This window comes from Aspergillus steynii (assembly GCF_002849105.1).
Source record: "Aspergillus steynii IBT 23096 chromosome Unknown P170scaffold_1, whole genome shotgun sequence".
Lineage (NCBI taxonomy): Eukaryota > Fungi > Ascomycota > Eurotiomycetes > Eurotiales > Aspergillaceae > Aspergillus > Aspergillus steynii.
This window is the reverse complement of record NW_020194398.1, coordinates 3,525,367-3,550,328: the sequence shown is the minus strand read 5'-3', so window position 1 is coordinate 3,550,328 and position 24,962 is coordinate 3,525,367. Positions and strand designations below refer to the sequence as shown.

The following is a 24,962-nucleotide window of genomic DNA, read 5'->3' as shown; positions in this document are numbered from 1 at the left end:
TCTACTCTTTTCTTTTTTTCTTTCTATTTTTGTCTTTTATTGCGAGTCTTATATGTTGTTTATTATAGTTTACAGAGGACATGAAGACGCTGGGTTGTAGAAAGGTTCACATTCCATCATGCTGGGTAACTAGCTACAGGAATGAGTACTTAGTTTCTCGTGAATATCAAGTGATAATTAACAGTGACTATCCAGAAAAAAAGACCCATTAATCTCATTCATTCATCCTATCAATTCTCTACATCGAGAAAAGTTGACGTCAACATCTATCTCAACCCAACCAACCTCAGCTTCAGCAGTTTATACTACAGACGGGTATCAAAAATATTATATACTATACACAGGCGACTCATAACTATACATCCAAAACCTCCCCCGGAACCATCGGCACATAATCCTCCCTCTCCCAATTCACCCGAAACGGCCTGATCAGCCCACCCAACTGCGCCGACGACATCAACACGTACTGAAAAACAGGCTCCACCGTCTCCATGGCCTCCCCGTTCTCCCTCATCAGGATCGCCAGCGCCAGCGCCGCCCGAGGACACCCGTGCCGAAACGCCAGCTCGTACCACTCGATCGCCAACCCGCGATACTCATGGTACGGCTGCGGGCCGAACAGGCCGGAAAGGAAGGCCTTGAGCTTGCTAGCGCCGGGGGCCGCCGCTCGCTCGTTCGCAGCTTTCGCGCGCTCGAAGTCCCCCGCGGGGTCGGTGGACTTGGTCCCGCGACGAGGAAACCGGCCCTGAGAGGTGAGGTAGTAGAAGTTGGCGAGCTTGCGGCACGCAGGGGCATACCCCGCCGTGGCGGCTTTGCTCATGCATTCTTCGTATTTGGCGAGGTCGTTGGTCGCCATCATGTGGGTTGCGTAGGTGACTAGCGCTTCGGGGTCCTGGTACTCCAGGGCGGCGGTCTTGAGCATATCCATATCCATATCCATATCCGTGTCTGTTTCCGGCTTCAGCTCCGGCTCCGACGTTGGTTCCGATGTCTCGGGCTTAGCGCAGCGCTTCAGCCAGCTGTATATGGCCCATGGGGGCTCGAGGTTCGGGATGTCCATGCTTCGTGTCGGCGGCGGGTTGGTCTTCGATGGGTAGATCATGGACATGACGGATTCAGCGAGCTGGAGGGCCTCTGGGTAGCGCTTTTGTTGGCCGAGGAGCTTGGCGTGGATGAGCATGGCGCGGGGGTCGTGGGCTTCGAGCGCGAGGTGTTCGACCTTTTCGAAGATGGGGGTTCGTTGGGGGACAGTGGTGCCGGGGGAGGAGTCTGCTTTGGCGAGCGCGCGACTCGCAGACATCAGGGTTGGTATGATGGCGCCGGCTTGGGCAGTCGACGAGATGACCCATTGCATGAGGCTCGGGGAGTTGGTGGCTACGACATGGCCGATTTTGAAGACGAGGTCGGGGTCTAGAGGATCACAACCGGTGGATTAGCTAGGCATTCATAACCCATGCACAACGTATTTCCCGTCATCAGTGGCTTACTCTCTGAAATCTCCCTAACGGCAGCACCAGACGGAGCTCGACTCGCGGCACTCTTCAGCACGCCTCGCGCAACATACATGAACGTCTTCCGATCCACATCCTCATCCACAAAGCCTTCGATAATACTGGTCCGCCAGAGCTTAGGGCCAAGTTCCTCTAGGGTTTTCAAGCGGTTCGGGATGTCATTGACCACGCCGCCTTGGTAGAGTCCGTCGTTCGAGAAGGCGGGGCGAGCTCGGGAGCGTGTGTTTTCGGCAATGCGGATTTTGGGGGCGCGCGCGGCGGAGAGGGGGTGGGTGGTGTGGAAGGATCGTTTCGTGCTGGGTGCTGGCGTTCTTGTTCGTGGTTCTGGTCCAGCTGGTCTTGGAGATGCCGTGGAGGTGGTGATGCGATTGGGGCGGCGGGGGATTGTAGATCCGGATATTTGGCAGGCCAGGCGAGAGTAGTGGCGGGATTTGTTCGGGTGCCGGAAGGGATTGGGAGCACGAGGGAGAGACATGGCGGTTGGTCTGGAGCTGTTGAAGAGGTTGAAGGTGTAACTGATGAACTTTTGCAGCGGAAGAATCAATGCGGAGATCCCGTGACAGCCGATGGAACTCGCGCCGAATGGAGTCATGGAATGGGTTATTGGGGGATACTCCGGGGTAAATCCACGGATGGTGTCAATTGAATTACAGACTCGGAGATCCAATGAATATCTAGCTGACTGCATCTACTCTGTATTCCTATACAACCTCCCATTACGGCACCCGACACATACGAACAAGTCAAGATCTCTGTCCCCTAGATCCAAATTCTGTCCAATCAATAGATGATAATGTACATTGGTCGCCCCTATTCCCACTGTCCGGTTATATCAGAAACATGGCCGAGATATATGACGGAGAAAAGGAAAACCTAAAACAACAGGGTAAAAGTAAAGAAAAAGGAAAAATAAAAACACATGATAAATAATAAAAAAAAGTGGCGAGACAAAACTCCAGCTCGATGATATGATGATGCAGAGAGCCCCAATCACGTTCAAATCATCCTGATCCCTTTAGTGTATTCGCTTATCTTCCCTTCACGCGGACAACAGAACGGGGCTGGACCAGGTAAATGTTTCTGTGGTTTATTCTTTTCTTGTTTCTTTTTGGTTTCCGCCCGCATCTCCGTGTCCCGTTTACTCCATAACAGCCTTAGCACCGACGGCCTTGAGGGTCTCGATGATCTTCTCGGCGTCCTCCTTGGGCACAGACTCCTTCAGGACCTTGGGCACGGACTCGACGAACTTCTTGCTGTCGACGAGGGACAGACCGAGCATGGTCTTGACCTCCTTGATGACCTTGGCCTTGGACGCGGCGTCAATGGACTCCAGCTTCAGGTTGAAAAGGGTCTTTTCCTGAGCGGCGGGGGCGGCCTCCTCTTCTTCGACGGGGGCAGCAGCAGCCTGGCCGGCGCCGGGGGCCATGGCGAAACCGCCAACGGGGAGATCGGGGATGTTAAGGCGGGTCTAAGACGAAGCATCCAAAGTCAGTATATCCAACTGAGGCGATCGGAAGCAGCGAGGCATGGAAAGCAGCTGTGCCGTGCAGGCCAAAACAAATTTGCAGCTTGAAGCGGGTTTGTTTGGACCGCGACCTGCGACCAGCGGCCTCGGGAAAAGACGAACCTTCAGGGTCGAGACAAGGTCTGCCGTCTCCAACAGAGTCAATTGACTGATCTGGTCGACAATCTGGTTGATCTTGGGGTTGGCAGGAGCAGCGGCCTCCGCCTCGGTGGACTGCCATCTCCGGGCGAATGTCCGCTGGGACAGATATGCGGAGGACGAGAGACGCAGCGAGGCGGACGGGCGGACGATCTGTCGGCAGCAACGAGCTGCGGCGTACGAGGAGAGCGACATGATGAAAGGGCGGAGGCGAAGGCGAGGGAATGGGTGGACGGGGGAGGATGCGCTGCTGGACTTGAAGGCTCTCGAGCTACTGAAAAAGAAAGTCGAACTTTCGGCCCGGAAAATCTGGCGGGTCACGTGGTGTGTATGTATCGTTACGGTATGTTACGCTATACAACTCGAATCCATCCCAGTTCCTACGCAGTTTCCCTTATTTCCCTTGTTGCATTATTCAACGATGGAATGATCAATGATGAAGATGAATGATGAATGAGTTCATGCCGTATCCTCATTATAGACAGTAACCCTCATTACTAACTACTCCTCCCCAAACGGTGAATGGACTTTTCATAATCTCATGTCTCTATCCCATTCTGATTTTAACACCCAATTAGACATAGAATCACCCTAGCTAGCTCATCTCATTTAATCCTCGTCCCAGTTGGGGTTGGGGCCTGGCGGCTTGGGACCGCCCGCCTGTCGCGCCACGATGATCTGATCCACGCTGAGCACCGTCCGCGCCGACTCGCTGGCCAGACGAATAGCCCAGCTCTTGGAGGCCATCAGATCCAGAATGCCTTCCTCCACGGCGTCCTGGGTGCCAGTCGAGGCGCTCGACTCGAGGTCAACACCCGTAGTCCAGTAAGGGTCCGCCTCCTCGGAGCTACCGTCGCCCGAAGATCCCTCCGAGGCGCTCGAACGCTGCTGGTGGGCTGTGTAGAGACGGGAAAGGACCTCGGTGGCGTCCAGTCCGGCGGAGTCGGCAAGTGTGCGCGGGATCACTTCGAAGGCTTCGGCGTACTTGCGGATGGCGTGCTGAGGCAGACCGGGGGTTCGGTCGGCGAAGGCAGAGATCCTCTCCACGAGCTGGATCTCGGTCGCGCCCGCACCGGGCACCAGACGGGGATCCTTGGTGATGGCCTTGACGGCGTTGACACCGTCGTCGATGGCACGCTCGACGTCATCCAGGTGGTTCTGGGTAGCGCCGCGCAGGACGATGGTGGCGGTCCGGGTCACGGTATCGGGGGCCTCCTGGCGGAAGACGGTGACACGGTCACCGCCGATCTCGGTCGTCTCGACCACGTCGATGCTGCCCATCTCGTCGGGCATGGGCGCACCCAGACGAGCCAGAGGGGTGGCACCGACGACACGGCAGAGTCGGCGGAGCTCGAACTTGGAGAGAATCTTGATCACGAGAATGTTGAAGCGGTTGAGGTAGTGCATGGCGAGATCACCAACGGTGGAGCCGCAGACGACGACGCGGAGTCCCGAGTCGTACAGTTCCTTAATGGCGGCCTCCAGACGCTCCTCTTCACCCTTGGTGAAGTCGAGCATCTCCTGGGCGTTCTTCAGGAGCACGGTACCCTTGGTCTCGGTCTGGGAGATGTCGAGAGGGCAGCTGAAAACACCGACCTTGGCCTTGGTGGCCTTCTTGACCGTGCCGTCCGGCTCTCTGCCGAGAACCATACCCTTCACCACGCGGGACTGCTCCAGACTACCACCCATGATCTTAACCACACGAACGTTATCGACATTGAAGTTGACGGGGTTCTTGGGGAGGACGGCGAGAACGGCCTCGGCGACTAGCGAGGCCAGGGTATCCTCCGTTCCGGACTGCTTGCTAGCGACGACTGTTCGGAGAGCCTTGCTGAGTTCTTCCTGGGAGCGAAGTTCCTGCAAACGGTCGACTTCGAGATCTGTGTGGACATGAACATTAGCGTATTGAAAAGAAAAACAAAAGGCAAGAGTATATCCGGAGAAAGACCCGGATAACCCCTGAACCCCGAACCAATGGAAAACCCACCTTCTAATACTTTGAGGGCAAAGTTCTGTGCCTTCTCGTAGCCCTGCACGATATCACTCGTCTTCAGGCCCATGCGCAGCAACTCCTCAGCCTTCTTCAACAACTCTCCGGCCAGGATGATGACCAGGTTGGTGCCATCACCCATCTCCGCATCCTGCTGCTGACTGGCCATGACCAGCAGCTTGGCAGCGGGGTGCACGACGTCCAGCTCACGCAGAATCGTAGCCGCATCCGAGGTAAGGACCATCTTCTGCAGGTGGTTGATGACGATCTTGTTGCGGCCGTAGGGACCAAGCGACGTTTGGACGGTCTGCGAGATAGCCTGGCAGGCTTCGATGTTGCGGATAACGGCACCATCTTCGGCGTCGTGGCTATTGGAATCGGTGGTTAGCGATGGAAAAGAAATTGGAGCGAGGACGAAATGCGGTGTTTGCATCTGCGTCTGTATCCCCATTCCCCCCTCCCCCTCAATGGACCACCGGAGACACCTGGGGCGGGAACATAACATTCCACAAGTGGGCATTCGCTTACCTCTGGTAACCAGGCTTGAAGAGGCCCGCCTGGGAGGGACCGGGCATAGACAATGACATGATGACGAAGAACTTCCTCTCGTGAAACGAATCGGGGAACGAGGAAGACCAAAAGACGGAGGATCCACGACGCTGTTGGTCCCGAAGCTGCTCTGGGAATTTTTGACGCAGCTCGAGGCGGTCGCTGTTTGCCCCGTTTGTTGGGTTTGCGTGGTTTGCAGCGGAGGGGTAGGGCATTGCCGCTTGGGGTTAGGCTGCTGACAAATTTGGTTATGCCGGGGTAAACATCATCCATAACTACATTAACTACTCTGTAGATAACATCCAAAGATCGCAAGAGCAGTGTGTCATGCATTGGGTCTAGATTCTATAATACAGGAGCAGGCTTTCCTCGGGAAAGCTCACCGGTGCCGGTCTACCACTTATAGTTACTGGAAGCCTGCTCGAATTCAGGGACTAGACATCGTTAGCCTTGATGCTTCTTGTCGAAAAGGACAAACACTCACTGAAGCTTCCCAGCACATGGCATCCACTATCTTCATAGATGGATTCGGCTTTGTACATACTAGTTCTCGGTTAGATGATTCGCTCTAGATGTGATCCGACTGACTTACCTCGTGCGAAGATTGTCCATACGGTCGGAGTTCTGTCTCCAGTTAGTAGGATCGTGAGAATGCCCCATAGACGTCAAGCTTACCGAAGGATGAGTGGACAGGAACTGAGGAGGTTCGTTCTGGGCTCTTTGCTGCATGCGTTCCCAACTAGAATCAAAGTCAGTATACGGAGAAAAACCTGTGGAGAGAACACCCGACTTACAGTCGAACAGCGGCTTCGGGGTTGAAACAAGCCTTCGACATGATCACTATAACACCGTGAGCTGGTGGACAGAAATATGCATCAAGGACGACCCTTACTTAAACCAATTTCGTCTGCTTCGGACTTGATGGAGTTAGCTTTGGTTGATTATGACCATCTACCGAGGAGCCAGCTTACCTCCTGGGAACGAGAATTCGGCAAGCCATACGCCAGACTCATGAGCAACGACGTAAGCTGACCGGAGATATCAAACATGAACGAGGTGACGAAAGCCAGCAAAATCGAGATACCGTTGTTGCTCATGCGCTCGGCCGGATGGTGGGCGACAACATGGGCAATCTCGTGCCCAAGAACGGCCGCCAGTCCGTCTTCGTCCTGGCAGATAGGCAGCATACCCGTGAAGACAAACACTTTGCCGCTGCAACACAATCAGCCTTGCTGCCTCCATAGCACAATAACAATATCCAGTATGGCCTTACCCCGGAAGCACGAAAGCATTCGCCTGGTGAGGGTCGTCGATGACGTGAACCTTCCATTGGGCATTTTCCAGCGGCGCGGCCGGGATCAAGCGTTCCAAAACACGGGACACGGTAATACTCAGAGGGTGGCTATCGGGGAGGATGCGGCCCTGCAGCTCCGACATGAGTTCTTGGTATTCTTTCAAACCCACTTTGAGCTCGCGGTTGGCGGAGATGCAATTGAACCGTTTGCGACCGCTCATCTGCCAGTTGTTAGTATCCTGCGGCAGGGACATCGAGTCGTAACCACGTGGCGATTATGGCAAACACACCTCCACTGTCTCTATGTTGTAGAGATAGAAAAAACCTCCGGCAACCCCGACGATCATGTAGTGATGCGGCTGGGCGCGACTCAGCAACTGAATCAGCGGCGGCGCGTTGTCGAACCGTTTGTAGTTTTGACCTCCATTATTGAACGACTGGCGACCGGAAGTAGAGAAGGGTCGGGAGCGAAAGGAACGGAAGGCCGACCGAGACTGTGTTGTCCAAGATCGCGAGTTGGAGAAGCGATACGATCGCGTGGTTATCTGCGGAGATGGGACCGGGATGCGCTGGGCGAGGAGCGAGGAGGTGGGAGTCGTAGCTGAGGCCGAGCCACGGAACAGGAATTGAGTTATCCGTGAGCGAAACATGATGGGGATTTGGGCATGCCAGGCACCAGAAATGCCGGCAGAAATGAGATGGTGATGGACTTGCAGGGAAGATTGAGACATCATCCCGAATGCCCTTGCCCTGATTCGCCGAGGCCGCCACATGTGACCGTGGTGGCCTTAGGCAGCCATGCCTCAACACACAGTAGTGTAACAGTACACACCTACTTTATGCACACGGTTGGTCAGGACATTTCTTTTGGATAACGTTGAGATGTAAATTTATTTATTATCTATGCCCACCAAAGTTGACTCAATGGTGTGGTGTCTGTTGTTTTGGCATGTCGATACTACGTGGAAATATATAGTTTCAGTTCCCAATATAAGTAGTGTCAACCATTCGCTCCACTGCAACCCACAGACATTCCTGTCCCCAGCCTTCTTTCTATCATGTCTACGACTTCTCCCAAAGAAGAGCACCAGAGCGGCTTGCCTCTTGTTCCGTGTCAAACATCTCCGGAGATTATCCAGGAAATGGTGGCTGCCTGCGCGGTTGGCGACTTTCCAAGATTCAAGTCGACTTTCGACACCTGGACTTGTCTCAATCTGGATATACATGATCTTGACTCAGTCATGATTCAGGCTGTCAGACAGGATCAGAAGGATGTTGTCGCTGAACTTTTGCAGCAAGGTCTGCAAGTGCACCAAGATTATGCTCTACAAGCGATAAGACATAGATCAAAGGAGGTTCTCAACACCCTACTGCAACATGGATGGAATATTAACAATCCGACAAGTGCATTGAGGCCTCCTGCACTCGGGTAAGTTAATATATGGCTTCTCCAAACCTCACTACTTACTCGCGGTATTATCCTAGTTGTGCCGTTGACGACGAGGAGATGACTCTTTGGCTTCTTAATCACGGAGCCGACCCAAACAAGCAGTGTTCTATTGACCTTACACCATTGTCCTACGCGGTAGAAGAAGCCTCCCTCCCCACACTCAGACTGCTTCTGGACCGTGGAGGGGATGTTCACAAAGGACAACTGCTTCACCATGCTGTTGAACGTCAAACGAATATCATCGAGGTGCTGGGCATGCTGCTGGAGAGAGGAGCCCCTTTGAATTCAAAGATGTACGAGAAACACTATCCTTCATGGAGACTGTACTATTTCATGGGCTTGAGAACCCCTTTACACAAAGCAGCGGAGCTGGGCAAAGCGGATGTTGTGCGCTATCTGGTTGATCAAGGCGCGGACGTTGGTATCAAGGATGCCAGAGACCGAAGTGCGATGGACTGGGCTGCATTGAACAACCATCAAGAGATTGTGGAGCTGCTTCACGCAGTAGAGAGAAGACAACATCTATGATCAACACTGTCGATAATAGCTGGACACAGAGAAGAACATCGTGTACTATGATGAGATATCAGGCGATGTAGGTCCTCGTTCTTTCAAGTCCTTTACCTGTCCCCAGTGTCGTCCATATCAAAGAATGAGCTGTCTGTATAGTTACCCAATGGAGTTGCACGAGAACTATAACTGTGTGATGTGAAACAAAGTTTAGATAATACTCGACCATTCAAACCCAACCGTGCGAAAATAGCAGGGTCAAATCACCGCTCAGCCGCACACAACCCCAACCTCCGGGATAATTGGAGATCAACGATCCAAAGCCAGGGAAGCCTGCGAATCCGCCACATGCATAGAGGTCGCATGCAAGCAACACGCGTACAGCCCACAGCACTCCGTATGTACATTTTGTACCACCTATTATCTATCGTGGCGACTCTACTCGATCTCTCGACCCACTCCGGCGTAGGTATACTTAAGCGCCCATCTAATCTATCCTCAACGCAAGAATCCCTTCGAATAAAGACAAGAATAGCCACAACCTAATCAGACCCTGCCTTCTCATCCAGTGGTCCTCAGAGCAAAGGCTGAGGCTCCACAGCAATACCGCGAAGAAGTATGCAGACGCAGCATGCACAAGAAGGCACCAACAGCGTCACGGCTCCAGACAAAGAACAGCGAGATTAACTCTGAGCCAGTGGTCGATCGACGCCATCGAGGTCGTGAAACGGGCTATTCTAGAAAATTTCCGCCCCAGTGATTGGTAGGAAATCTCCACGGTTATTTTGGGAACAGCAGCAGGAAATCGAACCCACGGCGGGGAGTCTTAGTGCCTGCTTAGGGTTCGATGTAGCCGCCGTTATGATCGGCTTCGAGACGCTGAGCGTGATGGCCAATCGGGCGGGGGTGTTATCCAGACGCTGAATGTGGGTGATACGCTTACTACGGAAGACTAAGATCTAGTCTACTACGCCGTAAGATATGCGCTGTTGGTGATGGGTTCTGCTGAGCGATGCCTAAGTGACAGGGACATACGCAAGGGTGTAGGTCCAGCGCTTGCATTAGAGCAAGGCAGACTGTGTAGGTCTCGATACCGCATTGGGTCTGCAGACGGGACAAAACTAGGCAGGACAGAATGCGATGCCTGTCCACAAAGTGTCACGGTGAATTGATTGCGTCCCAACACATTCATGCAAAGGCGTCGCACACGGCAGGAACGGGGGACAGAGATTTCATCATCGGCTAGAAAGACCTGAGCGGTCTGTTACACTGACCGGATAGATTGAACATTGCAATATTACAAACATTGGCAGTCTAGCTAGCTGGCGTAGGTACCAGAGTAAGAGCTAGTACTTAGTACTTAGCAGCATTTGCATGAAAACGCTGCCCTGTTAATTATTGACCGACAACCGGGGACAGATGGCAAGGCAGTTCGCAGGGCATCGAGCGTACCCCGCCTGCGCGAACATATGGCGGGATTGGGTTTTCTTCGGAGATTTAGGACGCATTCAAGACCGAGTGCTATTAATAAAGCTCCGCTTAATTTGTCAGGTGAAAATTCCCCATTTGCAGTAATTAAGCATTAAGCATGCTCGACCAGGTCTGGTGGGAGACAGGGTGGTACAGCCGGAGCCGTGTGCTTCCCATGCCGACTGACAAGCAAGGACAATGCAGGGAGAAGGCCAGGCAGGTACCTTGTACAGGTACATCACCTGCACAAGGGGATAGTCTCGAGGGCAATATCGCAATCGGGAAGGTTGACAGAGTAGAGTACAGAATTCGGACTGTTGCGGAGAAATGGACCTGTAGACACAAAAAAAGACCAATTATCCAAGCTCTACCCCACTTATCCAGCAAGTATGACGGTATGAATTGACCCTACGAGGGAAAAAAGAGCAGCGCAACGCTCAGTTCGTCACCCCGGAACCAACAGCGGCAGTGATGGATGTACACGGTACATACATGTCACAACCTGGCTTGTGCGCAAACCAGGGTTTCTGCAGATTGACCCTACTTTCTGGCGGGGCGATTGGCTAGACGTCGAGACTAGCATTGCAAAATGGACGCTAAATGCTAGTCTGCAGCTGCAGGAATGTGATAAGGAACGGCAGAAGCGTTGTGATAACTTTCCGACGTCGGTCAGCTCGACTGCCGGCGCCCACGAAATCAATCGATTTAGTTTTGGCATTTGAATCTTGGGCTTTTGTTTTCGATTTTTTCTACTGTGATTCCTGTAACTCTGTAGCCTTGGATGTTCCGAAGTCAACGGGCACCTACCCGCCCAGAATTGGACTAAAAACCCCAGAAAATCCGATCTTTTTTCGCGCGAAGTGACCCAGTGTGACTCGAGGATCGAGGCTGCAGAAGTCGACCCACCACGATCATGGGAACGGCGCGAGGGCGGCCCATGCACGACGAGAAGGAATGAAAAGGGCCTAATTGGCGCCGAAAGCAGAGATAATTATGGAAGGGGATAAGAATAGTAAAGACCCGAAAGAGGGGAAGTTGGCGGAGGGGCAGCGGCTAAAGGCAGCTAAATCGATGCCAAAGATCACTAGTCGCATGTCATCACATCTTGGCCAAAGTCTGGCAACCCGCACGGTTGGCTGCGGATGGTCCGCTCTGCACGACGCGAGAATCGCTGGCAGCCACTCGATGCGCTCCAGGGGAAGCTTGGCCGGACTCCACTCGGTCGTACTGTCGCTTCCTGCCTTCGCATTGTCGCTGCCACCCCCTCCCCGCCAGGGCTCTTCATGCATGGGATTGGATTGTCTGCGGGCCGTGCTAAACTAGCGGCATCGACCCTGGCCTATACTGATGGGAGACTGCCCATGTACCACCCCCGCGATCAATGGCCCATGAGGGACTTCGCTCCTCGTACGATCATGTTGGCTCCCAGTAGAGCACGGGTGGTTGGCTGTCATTCCAAATCCAGGTTAAATGTAGTAACATGGGCTAATTGGACTACGGGCGAGGACGGCATATGAACCCTGCGATAGTGCAAGTTCCCAGCCCCCAGGCGAATGGCAGAATTGAGAGAAGTCTTTCAATTAATTCTTTCAATTCAGTCTAGTAGCCTATTGATTTCTCTCCAGAGGTCTGTGGCAAGTTCAACTGTATACTCCATAGTTAGAAGACCAACCCACGTGAGCGGATGACCAGGGAAGCCCTAAAAAAAACGACGAAGCGCCAAAGCCAAAAAAAGCCCGCATGCACGCAGCCAGTAGCACGATTCCTGCTAATTCCAGGATCCAGAGCCTGGCAGTTGCTATTTGCGATAGATCCCACCGCAATCAATTTCCCCGTCACCAATCAGTCGGCCGCATGCCGTGCATGGGCGCCAAAATCCTCCAAAATTAGCCCGGCTTTGGAGCAGGTCCCTGTCCGTGCATGATCTTCCTGCGATCTGCCCTCTCATCCCATCTCCCCGCCAATCCTCGCTGTCCACCCGCTGCGTGCTCTCGGCTATCTGTAATTCCAAAATAGAAACATGGCTTGCTTGTCCGGCGTGAACTCGCTTTTTAAAGCTTCGTGGATCCCGCCGTTCCTCATGTTCTTGTTTGTTGTCTCCCACACGAGTTCTCCCCGTCGCCTCGTCGTCCGTTGCAACCGCGCCTTTCTTTCTCTTATACCTAATTAGATCGCAAAGGCTGCTGGTTCAGCTTTGCCCTTAATCACGCTCCTCCGACTCCTTCGCCAATCAACAGTTTGTTACTTGACTGTACTCGAAGATCGCATTGTTTCTACATTGTCCGTTTTTATATCCGAATCGCATCGCAGATCAGCCAATATGCCGGCCTCAGCAAAGAAGTCGACACCCAGCCGTGATGCGCCGACTAAGGTGGCTGCCGACTCGCAGCCTTCATCATCGAGTGAAGGTACTCCCGGAGCCACGGAGAAGAACGCAGCCAAGTTACACAAGAGGTCTCGCTCTGGTACGTCTCAATGATGTCTTAGACATGCATGTACTCTAAAGTAACTCCTTCCTTACCCCCACAGGTTGCTTCACATGTCGTCTTCGCCGAAAGAAGTGCGACGAGAAACATCCCTCGTGCGGAGCCTGCAACAACCTCAACGTGAAATGCGAATATAAGCGCCCAATCTGGTGGGGAAACGCAGAGCAACGAAAGATCCAGAAGGAACGGATCAAGAACAAGATCAAACAGACCAAGATGAATGAGCGCAACGGGTCCCTGACCGGTAGGATCGGCTTCCCACATCACGCAAGCTTGCCTTCCCCTAACCAGCCCGTGGACACAGTCGATGCATCGGGCCTCAGTCGCGGCGTGGCCGTGTCGTCGCCCACGTCGCCTGAGTTCGAATTTGGCCGACCCGTCTTTCCAGACCAGTATGATATCTTTGCCTCACATATGCCGACGCCCGCCGTCAACCAGTCCGCCTACAGCTCCCATACGACCCCGTTCGAGATCGACGTCAAGACCGAGCGACAGACTTACATCGACGAAGTGCCTCTGCACCACAACGCGATCAGCTCGACGTTCAGCAACTTCGCCCCTCCTCAGCTCAATGCGCCGTTGCCCGCCTTCCAATGCGAGGAGTGGTTCCAGGACGAGTGCTTCCCTCAGGTCGCCCCGGCACTTCCAGGGATCGATCCGGCCCTGTGCGACCAGAGCATCGAGCAGACGTACGCCATGCTGCAGGCGAATATCCCCGTCAGTGACCATGATCGACCGCTCCTCGACCATTTCATCCACAACGTTCTGCGCATCATCTTCCCGGTGCTGGAGGCCCACCAACGTGGACACATCCGCGCGCAAGCCATCCTTCAGGCTCTCGAGACGAACAAGTGCTACCTGCACTGCTGTCTCAGCGTCTCGGCCATCCATCTCAAGACCACGGAGGGGATCGTGAGCGAACAGATCGACCACGACATCATGCGCCACCGATTCGAGGCGGTTTCCCAGCTGTGTCTGGCACTTGGGGAGGATACGAATCATGAGGAGATTCTGGACGCCACTCTGGCCATGATCTTCTTCCACTGCTCCGTGGGACTTGCCGACGACTACCTGCCCGACATCCCCTGGTTCGACCATTTCCAAGCCGCCACGAACCTGGTCCATCGCCTGGGACTTCCTACCGCCGGCCCGACCTGCGGACATCCGTACATGCTGCCTCCCTTCAACATGACGCTGACCTCGTGGATCGACATCCTCGGCTCGACCATGCACGGCCGAACCCCCGAATTCGCCCACATGTACCGATCCAAGCACCTGAGCGGCGCGTCCTCGGGTCTGCGCGAACTGATGGGCTGCGAAGACCGAGTCATGTACCTGATCTCCGAAATCGCCTGCCTGGACGCATTGAAGAACGAAGGTCGCGTCGACGAAATGTCCGTCTGCTCGCATGTCTCGGCTCTAGGTCGCCAGCTGGAGTACACCGAGCCCGTGGACCAAACGATCGAGAGCCCGTACTCTCCCACAGGAACCCTGCGACCGGAAGTCCTGACCAAGAACATGACCGCCGTCTACCGCATCGCCGCCCGCATCTACCTCTGCAGCCTCGTCCCCGGATTCGACCGCAGCCAACCCAGCACTCTGAACCTCGTCGCGGCGGCCGCCAACACCATCGAATGCATCCCGTCCGGACCGGAGGGCTACGACCGCTCGCTCGTCTGGCCTCTGCTCATCACCGGCGCCTACTCCTCGCCCGGCAGCCATTTCCGCACCCTTCTCGCCGACCGCGTCGCTGCTCTCGGAGACACGGCCGACCTGGGCAGCTTCGGCCGCATGTATCGACTGCTGCAGGAAGTGTGGCGAGTCAGCGACGATGCCGCCGAGCCTCTGTATGGCTTCGAAGAATCCTCGTCCTCTTCATCGGCTAGCTCCGTGAAGATCGAGGACTCCGACTCCCCGCAAGAAATCGACGACAGCGAATGGGTGCTGAAAGAGGTGAAGCGACCACCCGTCCACTGGCGCGATGTCATGCAGCAGAACGGATGGGACTTTTTACTCATGTGATTTTGATTTGTTTTTCGCATCGCATCTACGAGACTGAGTCCGTAGATTGCCTGTTTTTGCATTCAGTCCCTCGAAGGGACCGTCCAAGCTGGCTTGAACGCATAACGACCACATTTGGAGATACCAGACCAGCTCAACCAGTCACCGACAGGAGATGACGCATGATGCAATAGCTTACAATCCGAATACGCAGCCGGCCTTCGTCATTCAAGCTAGACCTTGACCAGGTCAAAGGCTTCACAGGCTCCATCATGCTGGGTCTTTTCAGGAAAAAAGACCACCCCCGCTCGTGGCACCAGCCCTGGTGCTGGTGCTCGTTCGACATTTCAACTGACTGATTCGACTGGTCACACCTTCCATTCTTTTATATAATTTTACCCTTCTACCTTTATTTATTTTCACTTCGTCTCTTCCCTGCAGGCCAGGAAAGTCACCCCATGGCACGGCACGGCAACGCAACGCAATTCAATGTATTACGACGGACTGGAGGAGCCATCCGCTATACCCCCTCCATCTACCATCTCCCCCTTTACCCTTTGATATCAGGAGTCAGCGGTGTCGTTGGTGTTTGCTTCATTTTATTCTTGATGTGGACTTTTGATTTTGTCTTTTTGGAAGTTCTTGTTGGGTTTGTTTTTTTCATTGTTTTATGATGTGTTGATTATGATTTATGTCATTTGGTTCGTGATCTGTTCTGAAAAACAAAGAAAATCTTGCTGTTATGGCCTTGTTTATGGACGGAGGGTGTTGATTGTGATAGTGGTTGGTGTGTTCGCATTGTCGTGGTCGGTTCTCTGCTCTGCTCTGCTCCTTTGCTGTGACTTTCTCATCCTCTCACTGCTTACTATACCCATCGAGCTTAGAACAATGAATGTGTGGTGTGTGTATTCTATTAAGGAATTTGGAGTATGGAAGTAACATGTAGTTTCGATTATATTCTCTGCTTTTGATATGGTCTTAGGATGCTATTGCATGTAAGTCGTCCTTTCTATACTGCCGTATGTATACTGCTACCATGACTGCATCTATCTATCTTCCATTTCTTTCGAAGTTAGAATGATGACTCGAGCTCAGTAGTGATCAAACCCTTTTCCTCTTCCAGTCTCTGACGCTGGATGGATATAGCACCTGATGTGACAGAAAAGTCAATATATCGAGAATATCAATAAACCGCCGAAGACCCCAGAGAGAATTCTCAATCTACCAGATGGGTAAAAGGGTATAATCGTACCACCTCCCTCTTCTAAGCTCTAACGCACGATTTCTATGCCGATGATTGCTAGATGGACTTGAGGCTAGATTGTTGCCTACTGACATGCAACCACCACTCTATAGATTCCACAAATGACATCAAACAATTGCGTAATGCATGTTCGAACGCATAAAGAAAAGAGACCGATATCTAAGTCGACTAAAATTCGCTCTGGGTAGATCGGCATGGCGAAATCTCTCTCCCAGAGACTCGGCTACTGCAAATGCGCCATCCCACAGACAGTGTCTAGCCTCAACACCCGAATTGGGCGATCACAATCCTCGAACAACTGTGATGCAAGAAGAGCATGACGGCAAGGGAATTCAAACCAACACCACGCAAGAGCAATCAACCCCCCTCAGTATCTAACCCCGCACACACGCAGTCAACTTGCGGCGTATCGCACTGTTCACCCGCAGCGCTTAACACCAGGTAGATAGACCCGATGTCCAGGAAGCTTTGACCTCGAGGAATCGCACCTGAGGCGGGGATGAAGTAAATGGCAAGGCCAACAAAGCAAAATACATGTACCTGGTCCCGTAAAAGCAGGTTTACGCCCGGGACGGATCCAAACGCCGCCCCTCCCCCCGGGAGATACTGAACCTCAAGCGTCAAAACATGGCTAGTTATTCGTGGGGTTAAACCAACATCTGCACGCTCTGTCCTCCTGCTCTTACAGACAGCGTCAAATAACCGCAGCGACTCACGAGTGCAGCTGCAAGTCTCGGACTTTACCATGTGATTGTCATGATAGACATGTAGGATGAATGTTAGACACAAGACAAGACCAACCAACCGCATGAGATCCCGCCGTTGTATCGAAGCGTCAACACTACGCATACGCACCATGCACAGATACCTCTAGATCCATCCTCCTGGCCATCATCATGCAGGTGCTTCTGCCCATGCACAGTTGACGGCGTCTATTTCCCGCTGTCACATACGAACAGACCACGAGATACTGTGGCAAAAGGACCTAGCACACCCATACACCCTATCTCCTTGCCAACCGCCCATATGCACGATGTTCCCGTCACATCCGTTACGGCGTCTATTTTCTGCAGATGCGGCATGAATCGAGGAGTGGCACGGAGGACATGCTTGCCAAGAGGATAGAAAGGCTAGGGAGGAGCCATAATTCCGGTCGTTCCAACATACGCCGTAGAGAACATGGGCAGGGGGTTCAATGCATGAATGCATGAAAGCAGCCCGGCGACACCAACTCGGATACTTGCGATATCTGATACGAGTGCGGTAGCGTAGCGTTGATGCGAATCGCCGCAGTGCAGACACGAACCAACACAACCTGCTGAGGGGAAAGAGAGAAGGATGGCAATGGCTAGGTCTAGTGTAGAAATCACGCACTTTACTAAACCAAAGCCAAAAGAGGACCACGAGAAGAAATCCGAGAGACGGCGTAGAATCCGACACCCCAATTACCCGCCGGGATTCATCCTTCGCCCCCATTAAACTAAAGACAAGCAGCTCGGGCGCAACCACCGACTGGAACGTCCATGGAAGAAATTTCACCTCCAGCGGTAACCATGCGGCCGTGCCGTGTCTACATTTCCTGTTAGTGTACGTGATGAGGGGAAGATGGCTAAGCGACGGACTGTGTTGGGCTAGGGAAGGGCGCCGAACAGGCGAGCCGCCACTAGGGCTTGGACGAGGCCTGCGCGTTAAGAACGGGCGAGTCAGGATGCAGGAATGCAGCGTCGACGTGCCGGCTCAGCACGTCGGGCGATAACTTAGTGACTTAGTTTAATTTACCTTGACTGCGGGCGGGCAATTGGTAGGGTTGGATGGGATGGCGCTTGCTTGATGTGTTGGTTTGGATGGCACAGAGGGTACCGATGATGGCAGGAAATCCTGGGAAGAGAGAAAGGCCTGAAAGTTATAAAGAGGAGGGCTGAGGACGAGAAACGAATTCAATTCATGGGCCATCAAGCAGCTTCTTTCCCACCTTCCCCGTCTTTTCTTCTGTTGCTTCTTGTGTTTGCAATTCAGCAGACTGTGTTCGACTCTCGATTCTTATTGATCAATTGCCACGGACTAGGATCTTCGTCCGTTTCCCCTCTGCAGGTGCCCCTTTCCCCATCACCTGGCACACTTTGCTCTGAGTTGATCGACGAGGGCTGCCAAAGTCACTCGAGTTAGGGCGTGACACGGACACGGGACTCCGTTCGCTGGCCGTATTGTGACCGTCTCGACCCTGTCGCCGTACGGTATTGGCGTGTATGCGTACCGAAACCCGTCTGCCTTCCATCAATTCATAAACCTCTCGCTCTCTCTTTTCTTCTCTCTTTCTTCCTTCTTCCATCCTGCATCTATAAGGAGACTCTGCTTCCCGTCCATAGTCTCTTCCCGGGACCTTTCTCTTCCAGACCACCTGCCAACTTTCCTGGCTGGACTCATCTTGCTGAGCTGGTGCCATTCACTTATACTTCCGCACTGCATCTACTGCCACGCACAAGAAGCCAACCTATCCAAGATGCCTTCCATCAAGCCTACCCTCCACCCTCTCAAGACCCCTCAGCCGATGGTCTTTCCCTCCGAGCTGCAACGCAACCCGGACACCGGCACCAGTCTATCAGGCAACGGCAGCGGCCGGCCCGGCGACGAGCCTCTCTGCACGCCCATCACGCCGCCAGCAGCCTACACGGAGTTCCTGAAAGCCTTCACGCCCATCTTCTCCCCCGATAGCGCGAGAGGCGAGAACGGCCGCTTCCGCTTCGACAAGCCGTTCGAGCGCAGCGCAATCACCAATGCCAACCACTACCTCAACCCTCCCAGCGCCACCAGCAACCCCGGCTCCGGCAGCGGCAACACCAGCGCGCCCACCTCGCAGCCTGCCAGCGCCGTCAGCACCTCGTTCAACTTCAACGAGTCTGCCAGGTCGGCCACCGCGTCGCTGCCGCCCCCGACGCCCTACGGCGCTCCGTTCCCGCGGCGGGATCCCAGAAACTTGCGCTCCCTGCGCATCCCGGGCTCGGGACCCATCCCGCCGCGCTACTCGCCGACTAGCATGTCGATGGGCGAGTCCCCGCGTAGTGCCACCATGCTGCGCTCGCCGTATTCGCCCTCCGATTGGAAAATGAGGTACTATGAGGGGCCGCGGAGCGCGAACAGCCGCGTCAGCGTGCGCCATGTCGTCACGCACACTGTAACCTACAAGCGCACGCAGCTGGAGGATCCGCCCAAGGGGAAGAAGCGCAGAAAGGTCACGGAGGAGGTCACTGAAAAGGAGACTACGAAGTCGGGTGACGAGGAGGATGAGGATGCCAGTTCGGAAGATTCAGAGGAGGCTTGATCTGGTGGTGGGTTTGGAGTGTCAGTCTGAGCGTGCGTGAGCTGGTGCCTCCCATGTCTCTTCCATTCGTTTACGGAATTGGGTCTGGTCTGGTCTCAGGAGAAGGCAGAGTGGTTGGTCAGGAGTCCGGCGTCCGGAGTCGATGCTTGATTTGATTTGATTTGATTTGATTTGGTTGCTCTAAAGTCTTGATGTTCTTTTGCGTGCATGGTTTCAGTTCGGGCTTGTTTGGTTATTGTTTCCTTCTTACATCTAGTGAAGTAATCTAGATATGTCTTACGTTCAGATGTTGATGATCGAATGAACTGATGACTGCTATTATCCTATCCTAGGCCTCACAGGCAATGACTCTAATACCAAGTCTGTAGTGATAGAACAAGGCATAAGGTGGTAATAAACCAACAAACTCTGTGGTAATTAGTCAATCCATTGGATAGACGTAGACGCTGTGCGTGCTGTCACATTCTGAGCACTGTGATCTCCGTCTACTCCGGCATCCCTCGTGGGCCAAGTCAAGTTTCGTCAAGGTACTGGATGATTACCTTCGAGCTTGGATAGACCTTACATTTAAAATGAGTCTTACCGCTACTAAACGAGAATTAGAGATACTAGACACATAGAATGAAGAGACACGATCCTCGATGAGTGGTAGGGGAGTAAGGTAAACATCACTAGATGGGTGTGTGGTAAGAAACCGTACGCTCTCATACACAGCCTCGTAAGTTACAATACACACGATTACCACCATCTTTCCATCCCATACCCGGGCACTACAGACCTCCATCCATCTGTCCTATTTTCTTCAAATCAAGCCAGCGTTTCTCACTAAAGATATCCAACCTCCGACGTATGCTCTCATAAAAAAAACAAAACAAAACACACTCATACCCATACCCAGACCATCAAAACCGGAAACCAAACCAACCCACGTGAAAAACAAAACAAAAAAACCCCCATCCCAGATGCAAGGAATAAGCAAAGCAAACCCTCCCGATCCAAAAGAGCCAAGCGGACGACTAGGTAGGTACCTAGGTAAGTGCCGGCGGGCGCGTACGATTGGAGCAGAAGGCGCGCGGGGCCGGTTTCAGGTCTGGCTGAAGAATGCAGGCAGGGTGGATTGCAGGGATGATAGGGAGTGTTTAGACCGTGCTGTGGGATGGTATTGGGGGTGGGCGGCTACTGCTAGGCTGCTGCTACTTTCTAGACTGTTTCTTGCTTCGTATGGAGGACTAGTTAGTGTAGTGGGTAGGAGGGAGGGTGGGGTGTTTTTGTGATATATTTTGATTTGCGTTGGGATTGTAGGTATGTGATAGTACCTTCTACCGACTTGGATACGTAGGGTAGTTATTAACGACTAACGAGGATAAGATAGACTTTCCTAAGGAGCCTCTCTTTCTTTGTATACAGTCGAGTACATACTGAAAACTCAATGCATCACCAACTCCAGTAAACCAGAGTCCGCGTGGCAGCAATTAAGCGCCGGCGCTAGACCAGCTCCAGCAATGATCCTCGCCCGTGGAGATGATTGGAGACGGCGGGGCGCCGGTGGGGTTGGCGCCGGATGACGTGGGATGGGAACAGCCGTCGAGGGCCAATACTTGCTGGCCGGGCGAGATAGAGTTGTGATGTGATCCATTAGTATTTTTATGGAGCAGATTAAGGCACGGTGGTGCGTTGGTAATGGAGGGGCGGCGTCTGCTTATTTTTGCTCCTGCGTATGGGTTGGATGTACTGGCTTGGGGTTGCGTTACCTATGGAGGGCAAGTAGGGAAGTATCCTATGAGCGTGGACATAACGCACAGAGGAATAGAACTGCAATGCACTTCCATCACTCCCCCCTCCTCCCTGGAATACCCCTCATTCCAAAAATATCCGCCTACCAGAACCCCCTCCTCCCCAGCTTGGCGATCCCCAGCGCTTCCCTCCATCCAATACAACGACGTTCCGGGGCCTTTCCGGAACAGAGTCGATGAGTAGCCCCGAGCTAAGATGCAGTCCGATGTGGGAATGCTTGATGAGCGGCAAGCGCTGAGGCTGGCGATTGGGTGCGGGGCCCTGCAGCTAGGGTTTTTGATCACATTCACGTCGCGTCCCGGCGCGTAGGTCTGGTCTACGCGTATGAGGGCTAGGACGGGATTTAGGGAGGGTAGGGTAGGGCTATTTTTAGATGGGCGGTTAGTAGAGTCGGTGTTTAGCTGGAGGGTTATTTTTGGTAACATGCGACGGGTGAGTTGGATGTTGTCTGGCTGTCTAAGTGTGTGAGGTGGTTGCTGGGTGCATCAGAAATGGCTATATTGTATAGTAGATCCTATTTGAATGTGTCCTTGAAGAGGGTAGGTTTCAGATCTATATGTTTATTTTATTCCTTATTCTTTCTGTGTGTCCATTTCATTCAGAGTTGTTCGTGAGTCTGTTATTCATGTTCCAATTCCTGATACATCATACCAACAACTCAAGTAATTCAATACTGCAGGGATATCATGCTTCAAGCACATAAAAAATCATAACGCATTGCCTCGCCACTCCCCTGAAACCAAAGCTACATCCTCTGCTGCAGTAATGCCTCCGGCGCAAAGGAAAACGGACTCCGTGGTAGATCCGGCGTGCGCGGACTCAGCGCCTTCGCGAAGAGCTCCTCGCCCGAGTCCGCGCTCGCCGTGCGCGCCATCGTCCCCATGGGCGCGAATCCGCTGCTACCGTCGCGCGTGCTCTGTTGCACCTGCAGCGACTCCGGCGGATAGTGCACGACCGTCTTGACCGGGTCAGATAGCGCGGGCACTGCGGCCGGGACTGGATCTGCAGCCGGAGCAGGCGGCGCGGGCTCGGGTCGCTGGATGCTATGGAATGAGTTGAACGAGGAAACGGCGATATCGGGAGACTGAGGCGACAGGAGATGATGAGCCGAAGACTGGCTCATTCCTATTTCCATGTCATTAGCTTCGGCGACTCATCTGCGTGGACAAAATACATACCCTCGGTAGTCAACGGCGACGACGTAAACTCCTTTCCCCTTCCGCCCGTCTGCAACTTCAAGCCTTTGAGCTTCTCGCCCAGCCTGCCGCCCGTAGTCGGCGAAACCGGCGTCGTCGGTCCCATCGGATAGGACGCATCGTGGGCATTCACGCGATTCCGCACGGCCTCCGTCGCCGCCTGCGCGCCCCCCACCCCGAAGTTCATCTCGATCCACTCCTTCTCCTGCAGCGCCATCTGCAGCGCCACGCCCTCGACATTGCTGCGACACTCCTCGCGGATCTCGCGCTCCAGCACCTGCAGCCTCTTCTTCGCCCATATCGTGTGCAGCACGCCCTTCTTGCCCGCAGAGCGGCCGTCGGCGCCCAGTTCCGGCGGGAAGATGGCCGGCAGCGGATTGAGCTGCAGCGTTTCGGAGGCGGCGGGATACTCGGTAGGATGGTTCGCTGGGGCAGGTTCGTAGGCTAGCGTCACGACCGGCGGGATGGTGACGTTGGGCGGGAGGAGGAAGTAGACGCGGCGGGTGTGATCGTTCGTTTGTTCGGAGGCGGGCAGCACGGCGGTTTTGTTTTCCCAGGAAACGTGCCATGACCCGGCTGCTCGTTTCTTTATTAGGTCTTGGCTTGGTGATGTTGTCGTAGGTTGCTCTGGTTCTGTTTCTGAGGCGGGCGTTTCTTCAACGGTCTCGGTCTCGATCTCGGTCTCGCTCGATGAGGGAGTGTGAATGACAGGAGATGAACCGCACCGGGCCAGATCATCGTCCTCCCATTCGATCATGAGAATCTTGGTGCCATCGTTGGCTTTTCCGGCCTCGAACTCGAAGCGAGCCAACGCCGTGATGGAGAGGCTTCCGGCCGGGGCGCGGGGCGTCTCGAGGGCAGCGAATTCGCTATCGGGAGTGAAAGGCGGAGGAAGAGATTGGGACATTTTATTTATTTTATTTATCTAGACGGAGGGGGAGGAAGCGGTGAGGAAGGAAGGCAGGATTGAAATGGCCAGGCGAGATAAAAATAGGCAGTCTAGAGAAGAGTGGAGGAAGACATCGGAGGATTGACGGACGAAAGAAAAGGGCTGGCAGATCACGGGGTCGGGCGGGGATTAACGGCTTGAATGATATCAATTAAGAATTAAACAATTAAAGAAGAATAATAATGGACAGGATGGAGAGGGGTTTTCCAGGTTCTAATTATAGTCTCTTGGCGTTGGCAATCACTGGCGGTACAAAGACTGCTGTATAGCATGAAATGTGAGTCGGCCGCTGGGTGTGGTTCCAGCCCTATTATACATTCAGGTCTCTTTTGCAAACATCACTGGGTATGGTGCTAATAAATAACAGTCGGACCATGAAGTAGATGAGGTCTGAGGGTGGTTGAGGTGGTCGAGTTTCATTGAAAACTGGTGATCTCTATATCAAAGAACCCTCTTTGCTTGTGTAGATGGATGCCATCTCTGCGCTTGAAGTCCCGAGATCGAGCAACATGCATCACTTCACTCTCGGACCAATATTATTGTCAACATCTCTGTTGGGATCAGGATATCGCTGCAAACTTCACATCGATTCATCCCTCAGCAGTCCTTGCTCTGTGCCAGCCATGGTCGCGGTAGAAGTTTCTCTGAGCGATAGAAGTCCTGCTCTTAACACGCGGATATCCTGGGCCTGCTGTTGCAGGGCCTCCGACTGCTTCTGGACCTCGTCCTGGAGGGTGATGATCTTTTCTTCCAGCTCAGTCTCGCGCCTTGTCCGGTTGCGGAGCCTCTGCGATGCGTCGTTGCTGGCTTTTCGCTTGCCTTCCTGGCTCGATGAGATCGCTCGGTTCAGGATAGACCGTACGCCGATACGATGAGACTTCCTGGGATGGGGCTCACCCATGCTGCTCTCCGCTTCTTGATCTCTTGGACGTTTCTGGCCTGCAGAGATGGATGGTACGTGGCTGATTGGGTCCGCCAACGGCCTATATGGCGTAAAGGATGGTGAAGACCGCGGGGCGGATGCTGTCGGGATGGCTGGCGAGGATCGTCTCAATCGACTGAAAGCTGAGATAGGGGCTGCAGGGCCAGTATCCTGGTCGATGTATTCGAGCGTGTTCGGTGTAGGGATCGTAAGCGCCGTGGGCGCTGTAGTTGGGTTCATCTGAGAAGATGGCACCCGCGGAACGGCCGGTGGACGTATTGACGCTGCGAACGGATCTAAACCATATGCACTCGACTGGGTACCGATTTGCCCGTCGTCCCAGTCCGCGACTTGCTTCAGAAGGGAATCACCCGAAATTCCATGGAGGATAATGGGCTCTCGTCTCTTCTTGGAACGCGGTGGAAACGATATTCCGGAGGCATGGCTGCCAACCGAGGACGGCCGGGGGATGGGTCGTTTGGGGGAATCTAGAGAGGGACAATGTCAGAGTAAATGGATTGGATATCAAGCATGCAATGCATGTTCGGAAGGGGAAATAGGTACGGACACATTTCTGGTGAGATTGACGGACAG

At 53.6% G+C, this 24,962-nt stretch overlaps 13 protein-coding genes across 13 annotated transcripts; 5 read left to right on the top strand and 8 right to left on the bottom strand.

Moving 5' to 3' along the window:
• Nucleotides 1-320: 320 nt before the first annotated feature.
• P170DRAFT_398575 (uncharacterized protein) lies at nucleotides 321-1,986 on the bottom strand (the record flags this gene model as incomplete). The annotated part of the gene is made up of 2 exons (XM_024846229.1): nucleotides 321-1,410; nucleotides 1,488-1,986. The coding sequence occupies 2 exons, from the start codon at nucleotides 1,984-1,986 to the stop codon at nucleotides 356-358; spliced, it is 1,554 nt and encodes a 517-aa protein (XP_024710108.1). The 3' UTR covers nucleotides 321-355.
• Nucleotides 1,987-2,260: 274 nt separating this feature from the next.
• Nucleotides 2,261-3,436, bottom strand: P170DRAFT_432383 (mitochondrial 54S ribosomal protein bL12m). Its single transcript, XM_024848251.1, has 2 exons — nucleotides 3,139-3,436; nucleotides 2,261-2,979 (listed from the first exon to the last, which is right to left on the bottom strand). The coding sequence occupies exons 1-2, from the start codon at nucleotides 3,367-3,369 to the stop codon at nucleotides 2,650-2,652; spliced, it is 561 nt and encodes a 186-aa protein (XP_024710107.1). The 5' UTR covers nucleotides 3,370-3,436; the 3' UTR covers nucleotides 2,261-2,649.
• A 189-nt stretch (nucleotides 3,437-3,625) lies between these two features.
• Nucleotides 3,626-5,848, bottom strand: P170DRAFT_374187 (chaperonin-containing T-complex subunit CCT8). The gene is made up of 3 exons (XM_024845276.1): nucleotides 5,693-5,848; nucleotides 5,162-5,532; nucleotides 3,626-5,054 (listed from the first exon to the last, which is right to left on the bottom strand). The coding sequence occupies exons 1-3, from the start codon at nucleotides 5,749-5,751 to the stop codon at nucleotides 3,784-3,786; spliced, it is 1,701 nt and encodes a 566-aa protein (XP_024710106.1). The 5' UTR covers nucleotides 5,752-5,848; the 3' UTR covers nucleotides 3,626-3,783.
• Nucleotides 5,849-6,023: 175 nt separating this feature from the next.
• Nucleotides 6,024-7,711, bottom strand: P170DRAFT_374185 (M48 family metallopeptidase). The gene is made up of 9 exons (XM_024845275.1): nucleotides 7,298-7,711; nucleotides 6,987-7,228; nucleotides 6,685-6,925; nucleotides 6,606-6,630; nucleotides 6,508-6,553; nucleotides 6,389-6,452; nucleotides 6,306-6,337; nucleotides 6,198-6,256; nucleotides 6,024-6,147 (listed from the first exon to the last, which is right to left on the bottom strand). The coding sequence occupies exons 1-9, from the start codon at nucleotides 7,655-7,657 to the stop codon at nucleotides 6,107-6,109; spliced, it is 1,110 nt and encodes a 369-aa protein (XP_024710105.1). The 5' UTR covers nucleotides 7,658-7,711; the 3' UTR covers nucleotides 6,024-6,106.
• A 354-nt stretch (nucleotides 7,712-8,065) lies between these two features.
• P170DRAFT_398564 (ankyrin repeat domain-containing protein) lies at nucleotides 8,066-8,985 on the top strand (the record flags this gene model as incomplete). The annotated part of the gene is made up of 2 exons (XM_024846228.1): nucleotides 8,066-8,436; nucleotides 8,493-8,985. The coding sequence occupies 2 exons, from the start codon at nucleotides 8,066-8,068 to the stop codon at nucleotides 8,983-8,985; spliced, it is 864 nt and encodes a 287-aa protein (XP_024710104.1).
• A 3,772-nt stretch (nucleotides 8,986-12,757) lies between these two features.
• Nucleotides 12,758-14,945, top strand: P170DRAFT_347881 (Zn(II)2Cys6 transcription factor; the record flags this gene model as incomplete). Its single annotated transcript, XM_024843654.1, has 2 exons — nucleotides 12,758-12,902; nucleotides 12,967-14,945. 2 exons carry the CDS (start codon nucleotides 12,758-12,760, stop codon nucleotides 14,943-14,945), a joined length of 2,124 nt encoding a protein of 707 aa, XP_024710103.1.
• A 494-nt stretch (nucleotides 14,946-15,439) lies between these two features.
• On the top strand, nucleotides 15,440-15,942 carry P170DRAFT_25018 (uncharacterized protein). The gene has a single exon (XM_024843020.1). The coding sequence runs from the start codon at nucleotides 15,609-15,611 to the stop codon at nucleotides 15,861-15,863; it is 255 nt and encodes an 84-aa protein (XP_024710102.1). The 5' UTR covers nucleotides 15,440-15,608; the 3' UTR covers nucleotides 15,864-15,942.
• A 1,094-nt stretch (nucleotides 15,943-17,036) lies between these two features.
• Nucleotides 17,037-17,785, bottom strand: P170DRAFT_24990 (uncharacterized protein). The gene has a single exon (XM_024843017.1). It carries the CDS (start codon nucleotides 17,662-17,664, stop codon nucleotides 17,134-17,136), a length of 531 nt encoding a protein of 176 aa, XP_024710101.1. The 5' UTR covers nucleotides 17,665-17,785; the 3' UTR covers nucleotides 17,037-17,133.
• Nucleotides 17,786-18,688: 903 nt separating this feature from the next.
• On the top strand, nucleotides 18,689-19,507 carry P170DRAFT_470240 (uncharacterized protein; the record flags this gene model as incomplete). Its single annotated transcript, XM_024852728.1, has 1 exon — nucleotides 18,689-19,507. The coding sequence occupies one exon, from the start codon at nucleotides 18,689-18,691 to the stop codon at nucleotides 19,505-19,507; it is 819 nt and encodes a 272-aa protein (XP_024710100.1).
• Nucleotides 19,508-20,380: 873 nt separating this feature from the next.
• Nucleotides 20,381-20,857, top strand: P170DRAFT_24986 (uncharacterized protein). The gene has a single exon (XM_024843016.1). It carries the CDS (start codon nucleotides 20,470-20,472, stop codon nucleotides 20,779-20,781), a length of 312 nt encoding a protein of 103 aa, XP_024710099.1. The 5' UTR covers nucleotides 20,381-20,469; the 3' UTR covers nucleotides 20,782-20,857.
• Nucleotides 20,858-21,787: 930 nt separating this feature from the next.
• On the bottom strand, nucleotides 21,788-22,427 carry P170DRAFT_432378 (uncharacterized protein; the record flags this gene model as incomplete). The annotated part of the gene is made up of 1 exon (XM_024848250.1): nucleotides 21,788-22,427. One exon carries the CDS (start codon nucleotides 22,422-22,424, stop codon nucleotides 22,047-22,049), a length of 378 nt encoding a protein of 125 aa, XP_024710098.1. The 3' UTR covers nucleotides 21,788-22,046.
• On the bottom strand, nucleotides 22,296-23,587 carry P170DRAFT_432376 (uncharacterized protein). Its single transcript, XM_024848249.1, has one exon. It carries the CDS (start codon nucleotides 23,402-23,404, stop codon nucleotides 22,427-22,429), a length of 978 nt encoding a protein of 325 aa, XP_024710097.1. The 5' UTR covers nucleotides 23,405-23,587; the 3' UTR covers nucleotides 22,296-22,426.
• Nucleotides 23,588-23,759: 172 nt separating this feature from the next.
• Nucleotides 23,760-24,819, bottom strand: P170DRAFT_432375 (uncharacterized protein). The gene has a single exon (XM_024848248.1). The coding sequence runs from the start codon at nucleotides 24,606-24,608 to the stop codon at nucleotides 24,027-24,029; it is 582 nt and encodes a 193-aa protein (XP_024710096.1). The 5' UTR covers nucleotides 24,609-24,819; the 3' UTR covers nucleotides 23,760-24,026.
• Between the last annotated feature and the right edge of the window lie 143 nt (nucleotides 24,820-24,962).